Source organism: Paramisgurnus dabryanus, chromosome 16, assembly GCF_030506205.2.
Source record: "Paramisgurnus dabryanus chromosome 16, PD_genome_1.1, whole genome shotgun sequence".
In the NCBI taxonomy this organism is placed as follows: Eukaryota; Metazoa; Chordata; class Actinopteri; order Cypriniformes; family Cobitidae; genus Paramisgurnus; species Paramisgurnus dabryanus.
Genome location: NC_133352.1, coordinates 14,526,247 through 14,551,443, shown reverse-complemented (window position 1 = coordinate 14,551,443; position 25,197 = coordinate 14,526,247). Strand labels below are relative to the sequence as shown.

Here is a 25,197-nt window from a genome sequence, read left to right as displayed (position 1 = left end):
GTAGCGGCATTTCACCTTTATTCATTGAGAAGCATAGCAAGCATTCATCAGCCAATTTATAGGTGCACCCCTAATTTTGGTCAGTGTCTCTGCCTACCAACCACATTTTTTTGCCATGGTTTATGCATATGATGGAGAACAAACTGTGCCATTTCTCTAATTAGGTTGCTCTGTATTTTGCACCTGGTTACTTTTGGCATATTTCTTGTGTTTATTTAAAAAACAAAATTTTACTTTAAATGCAAAATACACTTATGTTTTTCCCAAACTATTTGTGTTTATTTGTTATATAAACAAATGATTTACATAAAGTTTTTCCGGACCTATGAAAATTATGGGAATTCAGATTTGGACCTTTGAATGTAAACTTTGAGAACCCCTGCACTAAAGGATGTGTAAAATTGTGAATCGAAAAATAGGTGCTCTTTAAAGGGATAGTTCACCCAAAAATGAAAATTCTGTAATCATTTTCTAATCTTCATTTTGTTATAAGCCTGTATGAATTTCTTTTCTGATGAACACACACACAAAAAAAACATTTTGATAAATGATGGTAAGCACACAGCTGATTGTAACCATTGACTTCTATAGTAGGAAAAACAAATAAAATATTATGAAATTAAGTGTGCTTAACATCATTTATCAAAATATCTTCATCATCATTTATCACAATTCTTCCCTAATATTTGTTTTCCTACTATGAAAGTCAATGGTTACAATCAGCTGTGCGCTTACCATCATTTATCAAATATTCGGTGTTTATCAAAATAAAAAAAATCATACCTGAGGATGAGTAAATGACATCATCAATTTCATTTTTGGTTGAACTATCCCCTAAAAACAAACGGGAGTGTAAAAAACAATTCATACAAAATGATTTTGTCCTGAAAAAGTGTTTTTCTGTGCTATTTTCACTTAAGATTCGCTCTCTGGAGCGCCCATATTAAATATGCATGGTGCAAAGAAGTAGTGATGCATTAAGGGATGTTCAGCGATGGGGGAAACAATCATTACCCATTATTAATTCACATCCAAACATATGACAAGCATTCAAAGCTAATTTTTTATACCCATTGCCTAAGGAAATGAAATAAAGGGCACTCCCTCAGCCATAAGGGGGAAAAAATTCAAATTGCACAACAGAAGCGCATTAGGGATGCTTGACTGTCTTGTCGTCTTTTCTCCTCGAGCTGCAAGCCTGCAACCCGCACAATATACTGCTGACTAACAGACAAACACTACACACATATGCACAAGCAACACATACGTGCAGCGCCAATTGTTAATTAGACTTCACAGGCTTCGTGCAAATAAACGCAGCGCTACTCGATGCATTTACAGTCTGGATACCAGTTGTAAATGCAGTATTTATGGACAAAACACTTTTTTTGTAGTCACTGGTTTATGCAGGATGAGCCAGAAGGGTTGAAAGGACGTGTGTGGCATGAATATAGCTGAAATGAAGGAAAATGTCATCTTAAGGCTTTTATCTGTCCCAAGATACATAGATGCTATATCTATTCGGGAACGTCGACCTAGAGTGTTAAACGAAAAATGAAAAAATTATACGTTTTCATTCAGTTTTTTTATTTAAAAATAGCAAGTTATTCAAACATTTACAGGGTATATGGACAAAAAATTCTATGCACCTGTTTGCAGCCTATACAGAAAAGAAAAGAAGAAATATATTCATGTTATTTATAAGCTTTTTTTACAAATCAGAAGTGAAACGGATAAAGAAAATATGTTGAGAGTTCAGTCCTCGATTCAACAGACCCTGATTTTAACCCGATGAGTATCCGACTGCCGCTCATGCCTGTCAGAGTCATGTTGTGCGCTAGAACTGCTCGAGTCCTTCACGTGGCACCAACGCACACACTCCAACACGTGCTCGTGTGTACACATACTAAACACACAACACACACACCCAAGTCTTGAGGATCTCCACGTCTTGAGTTTACTCCTGTGTTGGAGTGTTTTTTTGAAATCTCCACAAAATCTATTGTGGCTGGGCTCACGGACACGGAGATCCTGCAGGTTGGTTGAATCTCTCTCGTCCCGATGGCCGTTTTGAGTCATGCCGAGCGCCTCAACCCGGGTCTCTACGCTGTCTTAATGCCTTCAAAACCGCAGAACTTCCAGCGTTTCTCTAAACTGGCCCCGACACCTGTCAACTCCTGCCTGAATGTACAGGGCAGCCGACCCAGCAGCGTCTCCACCTCGGTGGTACTGATCTGAAAAACAACAAGACCTCCTTGTCAAGGGAATTTTTTTTTTTTAGCCGTATGCAGTCTGAGATTACAAGAGAAATGCTTTTAAAAAACTTTTTTATTTTTTCTAATTGAATACGATAGTGTTTTTTGAGTGTTCCTAAAGCATTTTTGTGATTCAACAATCAAATAAATTAGTTTTTTTTAACAAGGAGATTCAGAAATGTGTTTACATTTGATTGGTTAATAGAAATAATCTTAAAATTACATTTTCTAATCCTTGGGTCTTCAATGGGGGGGTCCGGGGACCCTTGGGGTTCTGTTCACTTTCAGAAACAAAGGTACAAGAAGGTACAAAAGCTTTCACTGTGGCGATACCTTTTCAAAAACTACTCTTTTGTTCCTAAAAGGTACACATTGGTACTTCAGGTAAATAATGCTACTAAAATGGTACATGGGTCTTTGATGTGACGTTAATTTTTTTTTTGTCCATATGGATAAATTAAATGTAAAAGGATAAAAATTTCAAAATAAATTTGCAGATTACTTGCATACATTCTCTTTTTTTGAGGACCAAGTCTAAAATTTTTTGTTTTTTTTTCATTTTGAAAGAATATTTGGGGGATAATTGCAAAAATGTCAATGTGGTCTGTGTCAATTGGTGTAACTAGTATTTTTTTATTAAAATATATTCATAAAAATGTGGAATAAAATATAATCATCTAGTTATGAGTCCAATATGATTTTTTACATACATTTGTACATAATTTGAAAACAGATTTGAAAACAGAGCTGTTTTCATCATAAGTCAGGGCAAATATTACAAAACGATTAAAATTTACATTTAGAAATAACAAATAAAATCATATATATGTTATGCTTACATGCCATCAAAGTGGATAAAATATTTAATATTTCTCATTCTTTGGTGCAATAGGCTTTATGCCCAGCTGCACTACTTCCTGAACTTCAGCCAGCTCCTTGTTTCCTGTCTTCCATTATTGGACAAACTGATTAATCCACGTGTGCCTGACCTCAGTAGTCACAACAACAACAACAACAAGACACACCTGGATTAATCAGTTTGCCCAATAATGGCAGACAGGAAACAAGGAGCTGGCTGAAGTTCAGGAAGTAGTGCAGCTGGGCAAAAAGCCTATTGGCGGTTGCACCTGTTGACATTTTCAGGTCCATTCAGTCTTAACTTTCATAAAAATGGTTCAAATGTATTTTTTATTGCATATATATTAACATAAATACACTATGTGTATTGAAATAAACCTAAAATAAACCTAAAATATTTTTTTTATTGAATTTCTCATCTTGCTAAACCGTTTTTGTCACTGACCCACATATTAAGACCTTTTTAAAAGGCACCATCCCAGTAACAACCTTTGTATCTTTTTTACTGAGAGTGTGGTGGTATTACTGGGGGTCCTCCAAAAAATAAAAAGAAATTATTTTAAGTTTTTGGGAAAATTTAATTATTATTATCAAACCAAAAATACATAAATAGGCTAATAATAAATATAAAAAACTATTAAAATGCAGATCATAACATTCCCACAATAAACTCTATTCAGTATTCTGTAGTATGGCAAAAAAGTCCTTAATACAACTTTCAATACAAAGTATGTAAATCCATTCCAAATTGAAACATGTACCGGGGGGTCCCTGCACCTCCTCTCTATCCATTAAGATCTCCTTGACCTAAAAAAAGGTTGAAGACCTCTGATCTAAACATTTTTAATGTGTCTTCAGTCCACTGTATATACTGTAAGCAAACCATGCCTCCAAAATTTTGCAAGACTAATATTTTAGAGGAAAGTGATGCATTCTAGGTTCTCCAAGTCTCCATTTTGCTCCATTTCAATGATAAGAATCCAAAGAAGTAAGGACAAGCTTTTTACACACCTGAAATGCACACGCTGAAGTGATCAGCAACTACAAATTTTTGCAAATACAATCCAAATGCTACGTGTTTTTGCAAGCAAACACCTTTAGTAAAACTGTAAGTAGCCTGTAAACCTCAGAGCTCGCACGTGAAGTCAGTGACACCCAAATGAAAATTCGGCTTTTCGCAGGATCACAAACCCACCCGCACCGGTGCATCAAGTGCCATGCAGCGAGACGCGGATGGCGGGTTATCAATTAAAATCCTCTCATGTGCCTCCCACTGGAGCGCATTGTTTTTAGTGAAAACAAGCAGGCGTGTTGATGAAGATATGTGCGCTCTGTGGAGCGGGAGAGCGTAGGCATCAACACAGCCGGAGGCCTTAAACTCAAACAGAAAAGATATAGAGCCTTATTTTCACCCTCCGTCTGTAAGTGTAAATTAGTCATAGCGCGATAGCAAAAAGAGAGCGAGAAAGGGAGCGATGACGAAAATAAAGAATAATCAACACTATGCGCAATAAGAAGATGAGTGTTTTATTCTGGCATTAAACATGTTGGCGTATGACAAAGCAGCAGGACTGAATCTAAAAACACACACATGCTGACACACACAGAGGAATTTACGAAGGATGATGGTGTTGTTTTAGCCACCAGTTCAATAAAGGAATTATGCAAATCAGGTAGCTCACAAAATGTGCACAGAGAATTCAAGGTTGTTGCGGGACAGATCCGAGTGCTGACTCTTGGATACTATCTGCAGTATGTGACTGGGATTTTCATGTTACTGGCTCGCAAACCTAAAGCAACTTATAGTTCAGGGGTCTCCAACGTGGTGCCCACAATTAATGTATACAACGTTACCTAAAGATCCTTGAATTCTTGCTTGGCTGCCGAATCCACATAACGGTGATCCATGCTTGACATCTCCCCTCATTTTAAGGAAATCAATTTTTTATTTTTTTGACAAGAGGTCAGTTTAGCCACTAGCCAGACTGATAAACAAACACAGACCAGAAGTTAACACGCGTGTGTCCCATGAAACCATCTATAGGCAATTTCACAACCATAACAACAGTTTAATGGGAAAAATAAGACTTTAATCGCTACTTCCGTTTTATGGCGACTTTAACTCTTTCCCCGCCATTGACGAGATATCTCGTCAATTAAGAGAAAACGCTTCCCCGCCAATGACGAGATTTTCCGTCTTTCCGCAATACCGCTATTATCCACCAGGTGGAGCCCTTCCACAACTTTTTAAACCCGGAAGTATTGCCCTATGGGCACTGTAGCCCGCTGGGTGAAAAACGCAACTGGTTAAACCAGCGACGCATTCAACACCACGGATGTGCCCCCGAGATAATTACTACTACCCACTTTCATCGCAACACTACACAAAAATAACAAAATCCAACATGTCTCAAAAGAAACATGCTGCTATACCTATCAGGAAAAACTCACGTTCAAAAAACAATATTGCACATGTACTTACCCACTTGGTGATTTCCCAAGGTGAACAAATTGACTTTGACAGTAATTAATATTCGTGTGTCCAAAAAATCCAATACCATCAAAAACTACGAATGGACGAGCCCCCAATTTGTTACAACCCTTGACTCAAGGGAAGCACAAACACAAGGGACACACGAAAACCAATTTTATAAACTCAAAGTAATATTTATTTAAGTACAACGAAATAAGAGAATAAGTAACAAAAGTGAAATGATAAAATTTAAATAAGGGAATCCAAAAGAAACCCCAAAGCAAACAAACAAAAGTCTCTCCAATCCAAAATCCAGGCCTCTCTGGTTCAGTGGTTGATCTTTTAAAGGAGTGTAAGCACAAGCACAGGTGTTTCCAATTGACTGCCAATTTAAGTAATCAGTGGCAAGAAGGATTCCAAACAGCAAAGAGGCCCAGCAGCAATTCCCAAACCCAACAGCAGAGGTTGTCACAGCTGCATGTCCGTGTTTTAAAGATCGCTCTGAATGGGATCTCTATGAAAAGTCCGTCACAAAAATGGAATTATCTCTGCTTTTTGCTCAAAATATGGTGTTTTTGCAAAATCAATTATAAGTGATTCAAAACATCCTCTTTACAAATATTTTATTCCTCTGCCCTCTGGCCGTAGGTTTCGGGTACCAATGTGTAGAAAGGCCAAGTTTAGTAAGAGTTTTGTTCCTGTGTCTATACGAGCTCTAAATACATAGGAATTGGCCTTTGATATGTCAGGTATGCTCTCTCTATATATACAGTAAATGTGTATATGTTTATGTTGTCAATATGTTATGTATGTTTGAATCATGTATGTACGCATCTATGGTGGAAACAAATTTCCTCTTGAGGATAAATAAACTAATCAATCAATCAATCAATCAATCAATCAATCAAAACCAAAAAACATATTTAAAAGCTGATTGCAAAAGAACCACTAAAGGATGAAACGTTTTTTTTTGTTTGAAAGCAGAGGGTCTGTTCTTTCATTTGGTATATTGTATGTTTATTTATTTAAAGAAGAACATTTTCTGGAAGGCATTAAACTTTGGTGAAAATCATGAAAAACGCTGGCGCTGGCTGGCAACTTTTTTTTAAAATGCTGGCGGTGAAAGAGTTAACATTAACTTAGCACAAAATATTTGTTAAAAAGTTGTTTATAAGTTTTTCAACTTTTCAAACATTTCTCTGAACCTAAATCATCACAATGCATTCTGGGATTGCTTTATTTACATATGGTAATACACAATGGTCTCTTCGATTTTGACCAAAACAAACTTCTGGGGCCATTTGCACCAGCTGGGCGTAAACTCGGTCATAAGACCAGTCTGGACGTAAAATTCGTTTTACGTACGATGTAGAATTTACACCTGTGGCACCATCTGGGCTAGGGCTGCCTAATGATTAGTCACGACTATTCGTTTGCAAAATAAAAGTTTTTGTTTACATAATTATTACACATTAGTACATCAACAAATATTATGTATATATAAATACGAACACATGTATGTATATTTTTAAGGAAAAAAAAAATATATATATATAATAAATATTTAGATTTTATTTATGATATAAATTATTTGTAAATATACAAATGTTTATACACGAGCAAATATTTCTGAAATATATACATGCATGTGTGTGCATTTATAAATACATAATTATTATACACATTACACCCACATTTTATATGTAAACAAAATCTTTTATTCTGCAAACGATTAGTCGTGCTCTAATCTAGGTGTAGCGCACGTCTGAGACTAAATCTTATGTCTAGTCAGGAGTAGGAGTAAGTATAAAGTCTTGACTTTCTATGGCAAAAATAGAAATAATGAGATGTGAGCAGTGTGCTTTCATGCATGGAAGAGTGAGAGACCGCACCATTTAATTATATCATAAAATACATAAATATTTAAAAAAACAGAGTAGAGAACTTATTAAAAGCTTTGATTTAATTTCGTTTTAATTCAGAGCTGTTAAAATGAATCTGCAAATTATTAACTTTTGTGCAAATGGTAAAGGCTCTCTTTTAGTTCATGTGCAGGTTGTGTTTTATGGGTCTGCACGTGATGCACGCATCTTAAAGGAGTGCATACTGGTAAACAAGAGGCGGGAAAGCTCTAATTTGTCATCTATTAGCTGGCGGCAGTAATGTAAGTTTATAACCATAGTAAAGTCAAATACCGTCTGAATATTACTGCTGTTAAACAGATACGCTGGGATGCGCATCCTCTACGCGGAGCTTCGTAGTTTCAGGCGTAAATATTTTACGTAGCTAAGCCCGACATAGGGCTAACACCCAACCGGCCCATTAACTCCAGGACTGTGTTTGTGCTACTCAAAATACTTTATTGTTAGTTTATTAGTGCTTCTCCAAGAAAGTTTTGCCACTTTACAGTCAAGGGTCACTTTTAGTAAAGTCGTCAGTCTTAACAAAACATCTTGATGCTATCATCATCTTGATTTTTTTTATTTATCGCTCTGTAGAATAATGTGTATGTGTGCAGTTTCTTTACAAAGTAACATCGCCTACTACTGGCCTGGGACACACAATACAGCATTTTTGTCATTTGTGCGGATCCGTGTAAACAGGCATATTTTGTGTTAACAGGCATATTTTGACAACATTGTAGTTTGTGCGCAAAAGTTTTCGAAAATGCAAAAGAAAAAAAACTGTTTCTAGTACAGTCGTTGTTGTGTAACCGTGCCCTAAGAGCGTGGGTCTGTGTGTGTGGTCCTACTGTGACTGCCAGGGCTTTGCTTACAGCATGAAGTCCTGTTTACTCAGCAGAACATTAGAATGGCAAGTAGACAAGCAGGCTTTCAGTGTGTGTGTGTGTGTGCGTGTGTGTGTGTGTGTGTGTGTGTGTGTGTGTGTGTGTGTGTGTGTGTGTGTGTGTGTGTGTGTGTGTGGTACAAGATGCGGTAAAGAGAAGCAAATAGATTCAGTCAGGGGAGGGTGACTCTGTGTGAGCGTTGCATACCTTAGTGTCCAATCGCTGTAAATAGGAGCAGATATATTCAATGCTGGCTCCAAAAGGATGAACATGAAGAAACGTTGAGATGATCCCTGTGGAAGCAAAGCAAAAGATGAATCACATGAAAGATTTGGCCATCATCCGATGTAAATCTATGTTTTGTTCCAAAACCAAGTAAGCGGTCTTAATGTCAAGGCAACTATCTTTCAGGCTGATAATACCACCTCAGAAGCCAGCTATTTGATGTGTATACTGTAGGCAGCAAATTCATGTGTTGGACAAGCAGCACTTCAGTACATGATGCACACAGGCTTGACTCACAACTGAGTTATTTAGAGTTTAACATTAACTTATCAGATCATTTTTGGCAGTAGCGGCCAATGACTTCTTTTTTCGAGGGCACTTGATGCAAAGTTCGTATTAATATTTATGTAGCCCGTCATGTGTGTGGTTCATAATTTCAAAATATGTGTTCTGCACATCAAGTGATCCTGTGTGCATCAGGTGTTTTGTCAAAATAAGTGCCTGCTGCAGACGCGTCTAAAGGGCTTATAATAAAAGCGACGCTCGCGTTTGCCAGATACTCGCAAAATCTCATGTGTAATCAGAGTTTACTGTTAAGGGAGTGTCTTGTGTGTATTTTGTGAACATCAGCGTCTCTTTTATCAGAAACGTTTTGACGGGTGTGCAGCAGGCACTTATTTTGACAAAATACGTGATGCACATGACGCAACAAACACATATTTTGAAAACACAAGCAACACACATGAAAAACCGAACACATATTTTGAAATTGCGCGTCTCCGATGAGCAGTTACAAGCCGCCACTGACTTTAAAAATGTAATATCTAATCAATATTTCTCTAATTATTAATCATCAAAATGCATTCTGGTATTGCTTTATTTACATATGGTAACACACAATGATCTCTTCGATTTTAACCAAAACAAAACATCTTGGGCCCTATTTTAACGATCTGAAACGCAAGTGCGAAGCGCAAGTGAGTTTGTGGGCGGATCTTGGGCGCTGTTGCTATTTTCACGGCGTGAGAAATAACTCTTGCGCTAGGCGCAAATAAATAAGGGGTTTTGTCTGAAGTAGGTTCATTATTCATAGGTGTGGTTTGGGCGTAACGTCAAATAAACCAATCAGAACGCTATCCAACATTCCCTTTAAACACAAGGGCGCAAGTTCCAAGGCGGGTTGCTATTATTATGACAGATTTACCAGGCGCACGCCAGGAGCGGTTCACAGCCGAGGAGACCGACGTTCTTGTAAGAGCAGTCAAAGACAGAGAAGTTGTTTTGTATGGGGATGGGAGAAACCCGCCCAAATCAGCGTAGGTTAAACAGGCATGAGAGGAAATAGCCACAATTGTCTCATCAGCTGGCATCCCCATCATTGCGCCAAGCGCTTCAATGATGTCAGGAGACGGGGGAATCCCAAGCTTGCCAGCATAAATCGGGCACGCCGTGTAACGGGAGGTGGATCTGCCTCAGGACCTGACGCCAGCAAAGGACATCGCTGCGTCCACCCTCACCGCTAAAGGGTTTGGGGGCTTTGAAATCGGACCCAAGAAACGCAAGCAAGGTCCAACCTCAAAGTAAACTTACAAATCAAGTTCATATACATTAAGGTTTCTTATGAAAACATTTGAATTATTATTTACATAAAATAAACGTTATACAGCCACACAACAAAATTATGAAAATATTTTAATCGTTATTTGCATGAGAATTTTTTAACGCAGCCACACAATAAATAAAAACTATCACCACAATGCTCACCACTATGATTTCCCTTATCTCATGTGTTAATATTTTTTATTGTAACAATTTATGATTTGCAAAAATAACTGTTGCATCTGTGTAGATTAGATAAGCAAAGTGTGTGCGCGTTGTGCACGCTATACATTATGGTCAAGCATGCGCCCTTAAAATAGCATAATGAACAACGCGAAACGCGCCACTGACTTTAACCTATTTTTTTTTTGTCAGTGTCACAAATGTTTTTTTGAAACTGGAAAATAGCATCAGGGATGGTTTGTGCAGGAACACGCCTCCTTTTTTGCGCTGAACCGCCCAGGGAGCGCAAGTTCATTCCCTAGTTTGCCGACGTGCGTCTGTGGAGTGAAAAACCCGCTGTGTGCCAGTGCAAAATACGAATGATACATGCGTCACTGACAAAGTCAATTGCGGGTGCAAGATAGGGCCCTTTAACTCTTTCCCCACCAGCTTTTTTCAAAAAGTTGCCAGGCAGCACTAGCATTTTTTTTATGATTTTCACAAAAGTTTAATGCCTTCCAGAAAATAATGTTCTTTAAATATATATATATAAAAAGTTTCATCCTATCCTCATTTGTTTAATAAGGTGGTTAAGAGCACCACCATGTGCATAATAGCAAATATGGATTGCCGTAAAAACTCGTCTTTGGCAGGGAAGCGTTTTCTCTTAATTGATGAGATAACTTGTCAATGGCAGGGAAAGAGTTAAAAGATTAAAACATTGTTATTTCAGTGCTTTCCAATCATAACACTGTTCGAGGTGAAAATTATTATCATTTTTGTTCAACTTTATCAGTAACATTTGAATCCTTTAAAAAAAACTATTGATTACTGATAAGGGAAATCAAAAAATATAGTTTTGTCATATATGAACAGCATTTCATATTAATTTGCATTCATTTATTTATTCCACTATGGTGAATATTAGAACAAAGCCTCTTGTGCTGAAATGAGCTTCTCTTCCATTTTGGCACGGATTTACAATTAAACCGAAACTTCATTACGACTGCCACTAGAGGGCGAACTCCAACAGACGTGTCCAAATGTCGCGTACAGTGGAAAGACGGCTTAAGAGTTGGTAACCCTGCACTGTATTATAACAAAGCTGCAGAAAACAAGCATTGCTGTATATATTTTCCCCATTTTCCAGGAGTGGATTTTTAAATGGTTCGTGAAGTGTCTTCCCTAAAGTGGATGTCCTCATTGGCTATTTCTCCCTCTTGAACTTTCTGAATGCATATGAGTGTTAAACTACAGCTTTGATGCTATTCGGGTGTAATTAAAGCTGTTCTCCGGTCTGCTGAGTGCTTCATTCATCACACTCCAACATATGGAATAACAATACCAGTAGCTATTTGCACTTCTGCTTCAGATTTGATAGGAGTTCTGATAACTCGATTATTCTGAATGCGTAATGGTACGAACAGAAAAGCAAAGCAGCTCTACGGGACGCATTAGTTATAATGCACTGTAGGTATAGTTTAAAATGTAATACACGCTTCTGGATTAACACGCTTTCCATTTACACACATTGATCCAAAGCCAAACACTGCTGGAAGAAAACCGAAAACAAAATTCATCCAGCGTATTTTATAATTTAATGCACTGTTTCACTAATTCATGTACGCCTGCCAGAAGAGCTAATGCTGGGTGTTCACACACAAAACAGCCTGTGGCAGCTTTAAAGGGACTGTTTAGACAAAAATCAAAGTTATTATGTTATAATTTTCTTACTTATGTGTAAAAAAAACGATGAGCATGTGCTCAATTGGTGTTCCTATAGCTTAACTAGTGTTAGCAGTGCAAAAGACTATGGGTATATTCTTTGACATCAGCAATTGCAAACAACATGGGTTTTTACATATCCACAGTGCAGAAAAAGATTATCAGTGAATAATGACAAAGCTGTAGTATTGACTTTGAAAATAGCACACAAGTAGCGTAGATATGTTTTATGGTGCTGTTATCTCCTTTATTGAGCTTGGTAGCATCAGTCCTTATTCACATTGATTGTATTATAAAAAGCATGGTAAACATCCGCAGTGCTTTTTAGCCTCGCCAACAACAGTCAGCAAGCGGCAGCCACAGTGGCGGCAGCACAAGGAGGGAAATATGCGAGGATGATGGAGAGTTTACGATGGATACAGGCCATGAGGGAAAATCCGGCCAGGACAGCAGGGTTAGACCCCTGCAGTGCATTTATCCAAAAATGACTTGAGATTTTAACAGCCTTGGTTTAACTCATCCAACTGCAATTTTTTTTACAGTGACTTCACTGCCGTACTGGGACAGTGGTTCATTTTTGGAAGAACCGTCCCTTTGAGCAAAGTCTGAACTGTTTTATGAACAGGTCAGATTTGCTGTCTTATGTCTCCTGAATCATATTTATTTGAGGAAGGAGCACAACCACACATATAAAATATTTCTGCCTTACAGCCGACGTGAGGTATTCGCACAGAGCTAAAGTGAATCTAGCAAGAAAGAGTAAAGGCTATCAGACGGATGCTTAACCAGAGGTTACTTAACCAGAGAGCAATGTGCCATACAACAGCACGATCAGCACTCTTTCCAGACGCTGGACCGGCCAATAAAGTACAGACGAAAAACCATGATAACCGTGCCAAACATGCTGTGTCGAGGCAATTACGTAGAGAATGCGGCGAGATTTTGCATGCGCACACATATTTGGATTATCTCTCTTTACTGCCGTGTTTACATTGGGTATTAACGTCCATCTGGGGTTATCGAGAGGACTCTGCTTAATACAATTGCATACTGTTGCCTACATGCATGGAGACGGATAATTTGCTTTGTGGGAAGCGTCAGCTAAATTAATATTCATGAATTCATGGGAAGCGCGCGCTCAGTGCAGATGTACGACTGCATGTTTCAATCAAGCCATCACGTTTAGAGTATATTGTTAGTGTTTTGTGTCTTATCGACATGTGTGATGTGGTGATGAATTACGTTTGATTACAAAATCAGTGACCGATCTAAGGATGAGATTTATGCAAGTAAATACCTGATAAAGGTGATCGATTTCGAGGGGCAACTTTCCAGTCTATATCGTGAAACCAAAACGTAAGTGACTTAAAGTGCAATTCATCGACTGGCCAACTAGAGTCTGGCTCCAAGAGGCTATTTACACTTGGCTCACTTGGATCGGATCACAAGTGGACGACGTTAATGCCAGGTGTAAACGGTGTTCAAAACGTTTTGAGCTCGTCCACTTTCGACCACTTTCAACCACATTCAGAGGTAGTCGAAACCACTTTCGATCGGATGGCTTTGGAGTTGCGGAACGCAATGTGGTTGAATGTGTTCGAACAGCCACACGCGACCGCCTTCTCTCCGCCCATTTATCTAATCTGAGGTATTAAACACAAGTTTTACGTCTTTTTTGATTTCTGGCGTGAACATACGGTGAACAGCGCTATTTTTAGCCTTTGGTTGATAAAACTAAAGCGGAGGATCTCCGTAGTTTTGTTTTGAAAGCAAGTGAAAGTTGCGCGATCCTATTTTATCAATTGCGCTGAAAATTCAGAGAAAGCTCTTACATACACATACAAAACACTGTGCAGCATGTATACTTGCTAAACAAGCAGTGGACTCCGACATAATATTAGTTTGCGTCCATATAAACTCATAATTACTCCCGCTCGCGTTTGAATGACAGCAGAGAGACTCGCCCACCGTCTCACGGACCGTCCCCTCACAGTATTCAGGACAGATGCGGTCAAAAGTGGACAAAAGAGACGGAATTAAATACCAGGTGTAAACGTAATGCGTCTCTCTCGTCCACTTGTGATCCGATCAATGAAAACACATCTTAATACCAAGTGTAAACAGCCCCCAAAAGGGAGTCAATGTGTTTACAGCCTACAAAAAGTGATTTCGGTCTTATATAGCTAAGTTTGCCCTTCATGACAACTGTGAGAGGGTGAATTTTTTGGAAACTTATCCGGTAAAATTATACTAAGCCTTAAAGTTATGCATAATTAAGGGGGTGGCCATTTGAGTGACGGGTGAGCCGCTGCTGTCACTACCATCGAGCTAGGCAGGTGTTGTTTCAGCAACCAGGCACCTCAGCTCCACCCACATCACCTCTTTGACCATTTTCGGTTTTCCGAGAGTGATGCGCGATGACGAGATGGCAATGGCACGCTCCGCCAACTATTGGCTTCAAAAAAGCTTTTCACAAACCTATGGGTGACGTCACAGACACTACGTCCAGTCTATGGTAAACAGGGCATGACTCTGTTTCTCAAAATCTATTAAGCTCTCTACCTAGACAGCATTTTGGGCTATGACAGTTTCTGATGTGGATGTTAAGTCAACATTCCTTATTTAAGGCAGTGCTGGCGCCAGCTGAGCACTGATGAGGGGGCGTCTAAAATACAGAGAGGGGGCGATCACATGAATGCATATAATTCTCCCAACTAGAAAATGCATATTGCTTTGGTACGTTCCTTAAGTTTTAACACGTTATAAACAAACATCTTGGTAATAAAACCACAAAAACTATAGCTGAAGTGTACAGAGCTCTGACGCATACCTACATATTAGCACAACACTGCTTATATGGAGCTCAGACCATAGACTGTAAAGCTCAGATCCAAAGGTAGTGGCAGTTGCTGTAGTCCATTCCAAAATGGACATTCCATTTTGGAATGTCCATGGTGACATTTCAATGTTCATAGCCTTCGTGTTTGCTTTCCGTAGTGCGAGAAATTTAACGTAATGTTATTATGGTGGGGGAGCACGCTTAGTCAAGCGACCAATCAAAATTCGACCTCGCCTCACAAACCGTCCTTAACAAAAATATTGCTATTTTAGCTTATTATTCACTCTAGGAAGACAATACACTAGGCAAATGTGATTTTTAAATAGCACATCTTATCATTAAAATCCCATTCAACATTGATGGTGATCTGAGGGTGCGGGATAGTGCCGTGAGGGGGCATCTACCCCCTGTGGCGCCGGCACTAATTAAAGGGGTCATGACGGTAAATCAAATTTCCCTTAATCTTTTAAAATATATGAGGTCTTGGTGTCATTAATACAAGTTTCTGCAATCTCAATAGTTAAAAACTATTGCTGGGTAAAAAATTATTTGTCTAAGACATTTGCAAAGTCCCTTTAGGGGCCGTTCACGTCGCGCATAAAACGCGATGAAAACGCTAGCATGCAGGTTCATGTCAAATGACCTGCGGTGCGCTTGCGGCATTCTGAAAAGTTGAGATGGTTTTAACTCGATGCGGTGCATACGCGCCCGTGTCGCTTCCATTATTAGCACGCATACCGTGCGTATACATTTGAAATAACGATCTTGAGCGACCAAAAGAAGTTGCTCGCCCCTTAAAGAAGTTGCTTTTTGTCTGTCTGTTGTGTTCCTGAATACCGTTGTATCCAAATTGCCCAAAAGGGATCTTTATAAAGCTTGACCTTCATCTCTAAAACCGTGTGCTAAAATTACAATTACACATCACACTTCTGACCAACAGATTAAACCTGACATGAACTGTACCATACATTTGGTTGCTTAAGCTTAAATTGTGCTAAAAACACATTTTATCGAGGTCACTTTATCTACTGGGCATGCACAAAGGTTAGCAAGCTCCTCATGTGACTCTTGACTGTTTCTCAATACGCGTTGTTCAGCGATCTTGCGTCCTTGTGTTCTCGCTCTACGTCATCATTTACCTTCGAAGTTCAATTCTCAAGAACGTAAGTACAGAGGACGCATGAAAATACCCGGATGTGTTCTTGATATAAAGGATGCATCGAGTGCAGACTTGCTCGCTGAAAACGCTTTATGCCCCAGAAGTCATTGCGGCAAAACAATGGCGGAGGTCAGGTGACCAACAGGAAGATCGCACACATCTCAATTCTCACAAGTGCGTTCTTTGTTTTCGCGACCTAATGAGTTCATTTTTCCAAGGTCCCCTGGCAAGACCAATCTCATGAGAACGCAAGTCCATTATTTGCGTACTTGGAATAGGGCTTGGGTGCCGCGTTGCATTCTGGGACGTGTATGTAAACATACAGTAAGTCGAACGAGGAGAAGCAGCAGAGTTGGGAGAATTAAAAAAGAAAGAAAAAAGATGTTAAAATCCCGGAAAGGATGTGGAATTTACCGGGATACGTTATAGGGAAGCCAGGGACCGGTATGTGGACAAAATCGGAACCATTAACGATTTGGATATGAAAAAATATTGAATAAAGAGCCTTTTAAAGATAACAGCATGGTTGTTGTGAGAGCACAATTTCACGACAGTCTGTACGCAAAGTCACGTACAACCTAGCTTCACAACTCGCATAGTTAATGCAGCAGTTTTGTAGCACGAATTTGCTATCAGCAGAGGGATGGAAACAGAATATTGAAATTTTCCCGTATTTTGGGTAAGTAGCCCGGGAAATTTTCCTTATTTTCAATGTTGAATGTTGACTTAAGCTACATAAATTAATTTTCAGATGTTATACTTCACTGTCGTATATATAAATGTCATTTATATGTCATGTATACTAGGGATGCACTGAGGCCAATACCGATGCCGATATTAAACACTTGTATACAATACTACCTCCTCTTGATATTTCTGACGAACACTCGTTGCAAATGGCGATTTTTTTATCCTTTATCCGAGATTTTGAAAAAAGCCCAGACCGCAGACATTTTCCCGAAATACTCTAGACTGCATGGATCACGTGAATGAGTAATCTCGCGTGATTAACTACGTGATTTATTATATTTTCACTCATCGCACGTCTGAAAAACTATAATTTATACAACTTATTTTGTTTTGGGAAGTATTTTATTATTTTGATAATTATTGTTAAAAATGCTGGATAATGCAACAGACATGCAACTCATTGCCTTTATAAGGTTAATTAATAAACAATCGGTATCGGCCTTTCTCGTACTGTTGCCGATATGCCGATGGTTTTAAATTCATCAAAAATCGGCTGATAAATATCGGCGGCCGATACATCGGTGCATCACTAATGTATTACTGAGGGGTTGAGGTTAATGTTTGGTTTCCTACATAGAATAAAACATAATGAAGTGTTGTCCTTAGCGTTACTTTATTAATAATACAGCAACGGTTTACCATGGTTGAAATAATAACGCCAAATTTATCAAATTAAGACACACTACCGAGATGGAGTACGTCTATAAACAGACTGCAGTAGTCTTAGTAGCAGTAAAGGAGGCAATCAACATGGCCTCCATGCCAAGTAATGACATCACAACGCCTAATCCCTATTGAGAAACAGCCTCTGTAGAGCCCCTCTCCCAGAGAATCGTCAGTCTTTATCGATTGACGACTGGTTCTTTTAAAGGTGGGGTGCATGCTCTGAAAGCCAATGTTGACATTTGAAATCACCTAAACAAACACGCCCCTACCTCAATAGAATGTGGACCTTCTTTTGGTAGACCAGGCAACGATGTCGGTTAGTAGACACGCCCCTTACTGCTGATTGGCTAAAAGTGTGTTTTGGACTCAGGCTGACTCCCTTTTCCAAAGTGTTCTTCACAAATCATGCACCCGTCTTTAACTGAAAGGTGGGACTTCCGTCGCCAGAGCGGCCATATTGAGCGCTGCATTGCCCCCTTTTCATAGTTATGTTATAGCCAATATCTTTGATATCAGCCAATATGAGACCCAAGTGGAACACTCAAATCTGACTTTCTTAACTAAATGACTAAAAACAGAATGAGGGAGGTATGAAATGTATTTTGGACAAAACATTATAATTACACCTCAGCAAACAAAATAAAATCATCTCATGACCCCATTAAAAAGAATCCGAGTTTAATAATTTGAGGCTCATTTGGCCTGACATTTAACACCTTCACCCTAACACAAATAGCTTAGATGATGAAGTTTTTTTTTACAATTTTCCATCTCATTAGATAAAGTGTGAATAACCATGGACACTAGGTGAGGTTCAGAGGCCCCAGACCCCTCCCGCGTCGCCCATGACACTCACCCACGAGCAGTGCTTCCCTCTCAGACTTCACAGGGCTGGGAGGACTCTTTTCCGGCAGACTCTCCTTTTCCTGGCTGCACGACACTACGGCCGATGCCGCTCCGTCCTATAGCGAGAAATAACAAAAAAGAGAACGTTTTTTTCTTCCCAGCAGTACCTCAGGTCCTCCCCCCTCATTACCCCAAGACTCTGACGTGCTCCGAGCTCCTCGCCCAGTTGTGTCAGAGTGATTTATCCTGCGACAAATAAAGTTCTCCTGCGCTCGATTGGCCTGTAATGATCTGTCATGTTCTGAGAGAGGACGGGGAGGGGAAATGGGACAACAGAACAGAGTTTATGGTGGTGCAGAGAAGGGAAAATATAGAGAGAAAGACTGATAGAGGAGAGGCGGCAATGGGCTGGAGGAGGTGAAAACAGAGTAATGGGAGGCATTGTTCACGAAGAGTACAGAAAGAAAATTATGTTTTTAAGAAATCGGTTTAGATGAAGAAAATGTTAATCATCAACCTCACGAGGTCAAACTGACATATTAGACAATAGTAAAAAAAGCCCAGTTAATATACCTCCCAACCAAACAAAGTGGATTTGTCGCTTTACAAAAAGTCATGCACTTCTGTATTGTTGGAAAAAAGTGCCAGGAGGTGTGATAAGGAAATATGGTGTTGATGTGAGGAAGAGATTGAAAGGAGCGTCTCCCACTTACGCTTGTGTGATTTGCACTTTCATCACTTCCTCTGTCCTCTCGCTCGGCCGTCTCCAGCTAGAGTCAATTAAATGAATGAGAGAGCTGTCAGTAAGAAATACGTCACAGAGTCACACTCACACAAGCTGTCATGCAGGGAAACTACAGGCCACGGGGCGGGAGACGCGAGCTTGATGCGACGAGTGCTGAAGGTCAGGTTTGCAAATGGATTTTTCTAAATGCCAAATAAGCAGTGATCCTCCAAAGCATTTGTCCTGCTCAATGAAACTGTAATGAAGCGCAGCTTAATCGCAAAGCCAAAGCAGATGTCTCTCTGCTGAGATTAGAAAAGCACGATGTTGACAGAATATTTAAAGATGTTTGCTAAGGTGTAACGCTATTGTTATTCATACTTTGGGTTGGGGTTTATACATTTTATGTAACTCTTTCCGCATACTTTTAAACCCAGATAATAGCATTGTATAATTTAACTGGTTTAACCATGGGTAATACATTTAAATATGGTTAAATCTCACTGGTTCGAAACACAAATATGACACAAGACACAAGACATGCCAATGAGATTTGAAGGTATTGACGTGCCGCCATATTTCAATTTAGAGCACTTATCTGTATCTTTCCATGAATACGCGACGTATCAATCACTAAGTTAGCTTAAAATTTAAATGTTTTTTTTATTTTCATAATAACATTAAACATTTTGCTTGTGTCCCTAAAATTGATGTCCACCCTGCCATTATGGGGTAAATGCCCCTTTTAAAAACAACTGATGTACATCCCACCACCCATTCTGCCTTTGTTCAGTGGAGGTTAAAACATATAATGCACATAGCGTATCAACACTTATATTTCCTCATTTTCATCATATTGTCAAATTTTAAATGTTTAATTTTCATAAAATTATATAACATCTAATATATAGTATATCCTCTATAGAATCAGCAATGTCTGGCTCTTTCTCAAGGGTTTTCCTCCTAAATAAAATTAGTTATTTCTCTTTTAGCTCTTTTCCAAAACCTAGGAAGTCAGCTGACCTTGGCTTAACTTAGAACTCTGTTCTATACGTTAAATTATTATTATGTTCGGCCGCTGTACGTTTGTCGTCCCCTGATTTTTCTGTGTTTTTTCCTGCTTTTATAAATGTAAAACTGCTTTGAAACAATAAAACAATTGTTATATATCAATAAAATTGAATAATATAATATATTATAATGTAATGTAATATATATTAGAGCTGTCAAAAAATTAAACACATACAAAATAACCACTGTGCAAAAGTCTTACCATGGGTTCACACCACATGCGAGTTAAACGATTTGCGCGAGTAGATTACATACAAAGTCAATGCAAAGACGAGATCAGACGTGTCCTCGTGTGGGGCAATGCGAATGATGCGATATGGGCGGCACGTTTGCGGCGAAAACGCGGTATTAAGGCCGGGGTATACCTTTTTCCCACCTCCGCATCCCGCTCGCGCACGCGTCCGCGCAGCTTTCCAAGTATACTCCCCGCGGCTACATGCGGATGGCCGCGTTCGACACTATACGCAATACAAATGATTTCTTATTCAAATTATCAGTCTAACAGGCCATCAGGGCAGCATTGATGTGGCGACATTTACAGTACATTAAAGGGATAGTTCAGCCAAAAATGATATTAAACCCATGATTTACTCACCCCCAAGCTGTCCGAGTAGCATATGTCCATCGTTTTTCAGACAAACACATTTTTAGAAAATGTTTTAGATCTTTCAGTTGATTAAATTTAATGTTACGGGGTCCACGACCTTCAATTCCAAAAAAAGTGCGTCCATCATTCACAAAATAAATCCAAACGGCTCCAGGATGATAAACAAAGGTCTTCTGAGGGTAATCCGTGTAGTGTTGCAAAACTTTATTAACGTAAATAAATACCTTCCGGTAGCGCCGCCATCTTAGTCTCGTCCGCATTCAGGATAAGAGCCTACAGAGCCTACGGAGGCTATTTTGCTGCTGCTCTGTGCTCCCGCCCTCCGAATTTGTCATACGTCACTAAGAAAAGTGCGTACACTACGCTAATACTCTCTCCTGAATACAGAGGAGTCTAAGATGGTGGCGCTACCGGAAGGTATTTATTTACGTTAATAAAGTTATAAATATGGATATTTCTACAACAACAATGGACGCACTTTTTTTGGACTTGAAGGTCGTGGACCCCGTAACATTATATTTAATCAACTGAAAGATCTAAAACATTTTCTAAAATATCCGAAAATGTGAAAAACGATGGACATATGCAACTCGGACAGCTTGGGGGTGAGTAAATCATGGGTTTAATATCATTTGTTGCCGAACTATCCCTTTAAAACATTAGGATATGTGAAGAAAAGTAACTGATCCACCATTGAAAACACAGTTTAGTACAAACAACAAGACAACAAAGAACAGGAATCAAACATTATGGTAACAAACATGCTCCACAGCTTTCTGTTCTTGGAAAAAGTAAAAGTTAAAGAAGAAAAACGATAGTGTGTGTGCAAATGCTGTCTATTTCCTTGGTATAATTGTTTATAGAATTTTGGGCTGCACGCAGACAGTCCACGTGGCCGATCGCAGACCCTCCTGATGTAGTATACTTTCGGCTATAGCCTCAAACGCGTTCTCGCCCAAGTTGAAAATATTCAACTCGAGCGAAAACAAATTGAGCGCTAATTGAGCGTTGCCACGGGAAATGCGCAAGTTGAAAAATCTGAACTTCGGCGGATTTCCGCGCCGCGTTAACCAATCAGGACCTTGCTGTAGTAGTGACATGATTACAGGAAGTGAGCAGAGTCTCAGCGGAGTCGCAGAAGCCCTTCCCATGACGCGAATTTCCGCGTGAATGTCTCAAATGACTAGAATTTCACGCACGGCTTTCATGCTTGAATGAAGCGGGTAAACTCAAATGTTCAAGCACCCAACTACGCGCGAGTAGTGTGTTTTTGCCGCCTCTTCCGCGGCACCATTGCCAGCTTTGTTGTTTTAGCAAAGTTTTAATGTATATATTTATTTTTCACTCTTTAAAGATACAAACAGAAAATACAGGAAATATGAAAAAAAAAAAAATAAATAAAAAACAATTTCAGAACTAAATGTCTTTTTTAGGCATCAGTCAGTATTTAGTTTGACCTATCTTGGCATGAAACACATCTTGAGCTTTTTTGAGGAGACTGAAGTCCTGAAGTCATTCCAATAGAATTAGAAATTAGGATTAAATTTTATTTAGGTTTAAAAGATCCTGCAGCTGCCTGCTATTGCTCAAGTGGAAGTTTACCCTAAAAACTTGACACATCAGCTTATACTTTTACACTGTTTTTAATAATACATACACATTTCCTGAATTTTTTTGGTTGTATTCTAATAAAGAGACTGAGAAATAATTATATATGATTACTATACAATAAAAAAAAACAATCTAATGGTAGCATGGTGCCCGTAGACTTTTGCTCAGTACTGTATATATATATTTTGAAAAAAATCGACATAAATAACATTATTATTTCTAACTAATTAACATTAATTAAATATGTGTTCATTACATGCTAACTTAAAATGATCCATTCTTTTATCATCCACCCTGTCACAAAGCCTTCCAGCTGTGTTGATGACAAAGGCCGTTTCACACAGTATGCGGCAAAATCGCCGTGCGGCTTTAGCTTTTCTCTTGCATTGGAAGTGTTTTCTGCAGCATTTAGTGCAACTGTGTGTATCTTTAACAACGCCTGCCATGAAATGCCATGTCCGGAGAAGGGACTGGATCATGATCAAGGCGTGTGGACCAACTCCCCTTCACCTTAACCGCCACTGTTTCTGCGTACTGTGTGAAACGGCCTTTATAATCGGATATTTTACAAACCTTTCTCCTTTGCAATTAAAGATTTTAAATGTAAATGTATTCCATAGCAAAAGAATGACTTTGTTTATGATAATTAGAAATAAAACCTGAGGTCTGTCATATTTCTTTCGTCGTTTATAAAAGCAATAACACAAGTTGCAGTGATTTAACTATGGTTAAGAGGTGTTAAGCATAATGCACAGCAGTAATATGGTTTACTGCTTTAGTAACTACCCACAGACATTAATGTGACTGGCTGATTTACAATGTTGCACAAAATGCTAGGAAATAACGCTAAATATTAATGAAGTTACTCGTTGTGAGAGACAGAACAATAAACACAGGCACACACACACGCGCACAAGTTACAGTATGACATATACAACACATTCATCTAATAGAAAACAATAAACTGTCGTAAGTACCGTTGGGCACGGATCTATAGGAGGAATGGCTGCGTTAAAATTGATTTTCATTTCTTTCATTAACGAGTCTGTCTCAGGTGATTCATCAGTGCACATACTGATGCCTCCAGCATGGATCAGTGGTGTTGAGATAAATTCAACCCTGCGGTGTGCCAATCAAAGCCGACTCACCACGTCCAGACATTTCTCCATCTCTTCCTGCTCTGAATTATGAGAAGTCGACCAACCGTTTTAAAACTGATTAGTCTTGGGGGGTGATAAAACCCAAACTTAACCTGAAATGATCCCGCTACGGTAGGAGATAAGGAAAGTTCAGATAACAAAATCTGCCTGAACAAGATAACAGGCTATCAAATTTTATGCATGCATCGTTTACCCTTCTTAAATTAGGTTTACCTTTTGCTAGTTAAAAATTAAACTTGATCTGATTTTGTTTATGACTTTAAAGATTTTCCCTCATTCATATGGGAATGGCGCCCAGAGCAACACAGGTTTTCCAGAGCTCTGTTGAAGACAGCGCTGGTGACAAAGTGGATTGAAAGAAGTTTGTTGTAGACACTGGCGCCATTAGTTTTCATTAGTGTCTGCTGCAGCTGTTGGAAATATATGCGCTGATCTGCCATGCAGACCTGGAGAATTTACAGCTCCTGCGCAGATGCAGCCAACTCTGGCTGCGTCCGAAACCACCTACTTCAAATCCATACTATATAGTAGGCGGAAAACAGTAGGTGAGGCGAGTAAGTAGTTTATCCAAATTCATAGCATTCCAACAGTAGGCGAAAAGTACCCGGATGATCTACTATGACGGGTGTCATGAGCAATTCTGTCCACCCTGGCAATTCTGCCCCCTTAGGACCCCGCTGGCGGAACTCAATTGGCTGAAAAAACTCCTCATGGGTAGCCTTATTACAATTCCTACAAAATCGTGTTATGATTTATGCAGTTAAAACGTTGTAAAAATGATATGTTTCATATAGTAGTATATAAATAAGGTTTTAGGTGGTGAGATCTACACACACATTGCTTGTGTCATTTTATTATTTAGATATTATATACTGTACCCTTTCCACTTTTGTGTAAAGTTAATAAATTACATATAAAGAACATGATTACTACATAGTTACACATTAAAATGATCATTTATAAGCCATGATTACTAAACTTTCTATAAAAAAAAACTTTATGTTAATAATTTACAAAAATAAAAGTATTGTTTTTTGTAAAGCAAATAATAACACAAAACTACTATGCCTGTAAAATGAATATTAGTTTATTATATAATTTTTTTGTAAGCTTTTATTTAAAAAAAGTATATTTTTTATGCTTCTATTTTGTAGAAATTATGTAGCTTGCTAGACCGCTACCGCAGACAAGATATCGCAATGACAAATTTTGACCAGGCATTATTGCTAGGAACCAGTCGGGGTCCTAGGGGGACAGAATTGCAAGGAGGGACAGAATTGCTCATGACACCGGCAAGATCATTCGATAAACACTTAACTATCCCATGAGCCCTCGGGGAAGGAATTATCCAACCAAGAAGAAGAAAGAGATGCGTTGTTTTATTCAAAAATGCCTTAAAGCGATAACAAGGCTCTATTCAAATGCAAATACATATATGAAAAAAAGTTGTCCCTTGTGGTTAAATTCTGCTTTTTTAACATTATCTCAGTTAACAACTAACTTGTGATTATGACGGCACGTCACGTGATGTATCAACATGGCGGATGTAGTAGGTCTGAATTCATTTATACAATCCATATTTATACTATATAGTCCCTAATGTTTTAGTGGTTGATGAGGTACTTCATCTAATTCAGTATGCGAGTGCATTATCAGTTTATCCACAATACATACATTTT

The 25,197-nt window shown here is 38.8% G+C and overlaps 1 protein-coding gene across 3 annotated transcripts in view; it reads right to left on the bottom strand.

The window, feature by feature from the left end:
• Positions 1-1,503: 1,503 nt before the first annotated feature.
• Positions 1,504-25,197, bottom strand: part of enox2 (ecto-NOX disulfide-thiol exchanger 2) — a 302,121-nt gene continuing 278,427 nt past the window's right edge. For 2 of the 3 annotated variants that reach the window (XM_065271218.2, XM_065271223.2), the window contains 4 exons: positions 19,059-19,115; positions 18,356-18,461; positions 8,582-8,667; positions 1,504-2,234 (listed from right to left, as the gene is read on the bottom strand). In XM_065271218.2, the coding sequence (XP_065127290.2) occupies positions 2,103-2,234; positions 8,582-8,667; positions 18,356-18,461; positions 19,059-19,115 (381 nt within the window). In that variant the 3' untranslated portion in view covers positions 1,504-2,102. The other variant, XM_065271235.2, reaches the window with a different exon arrangement.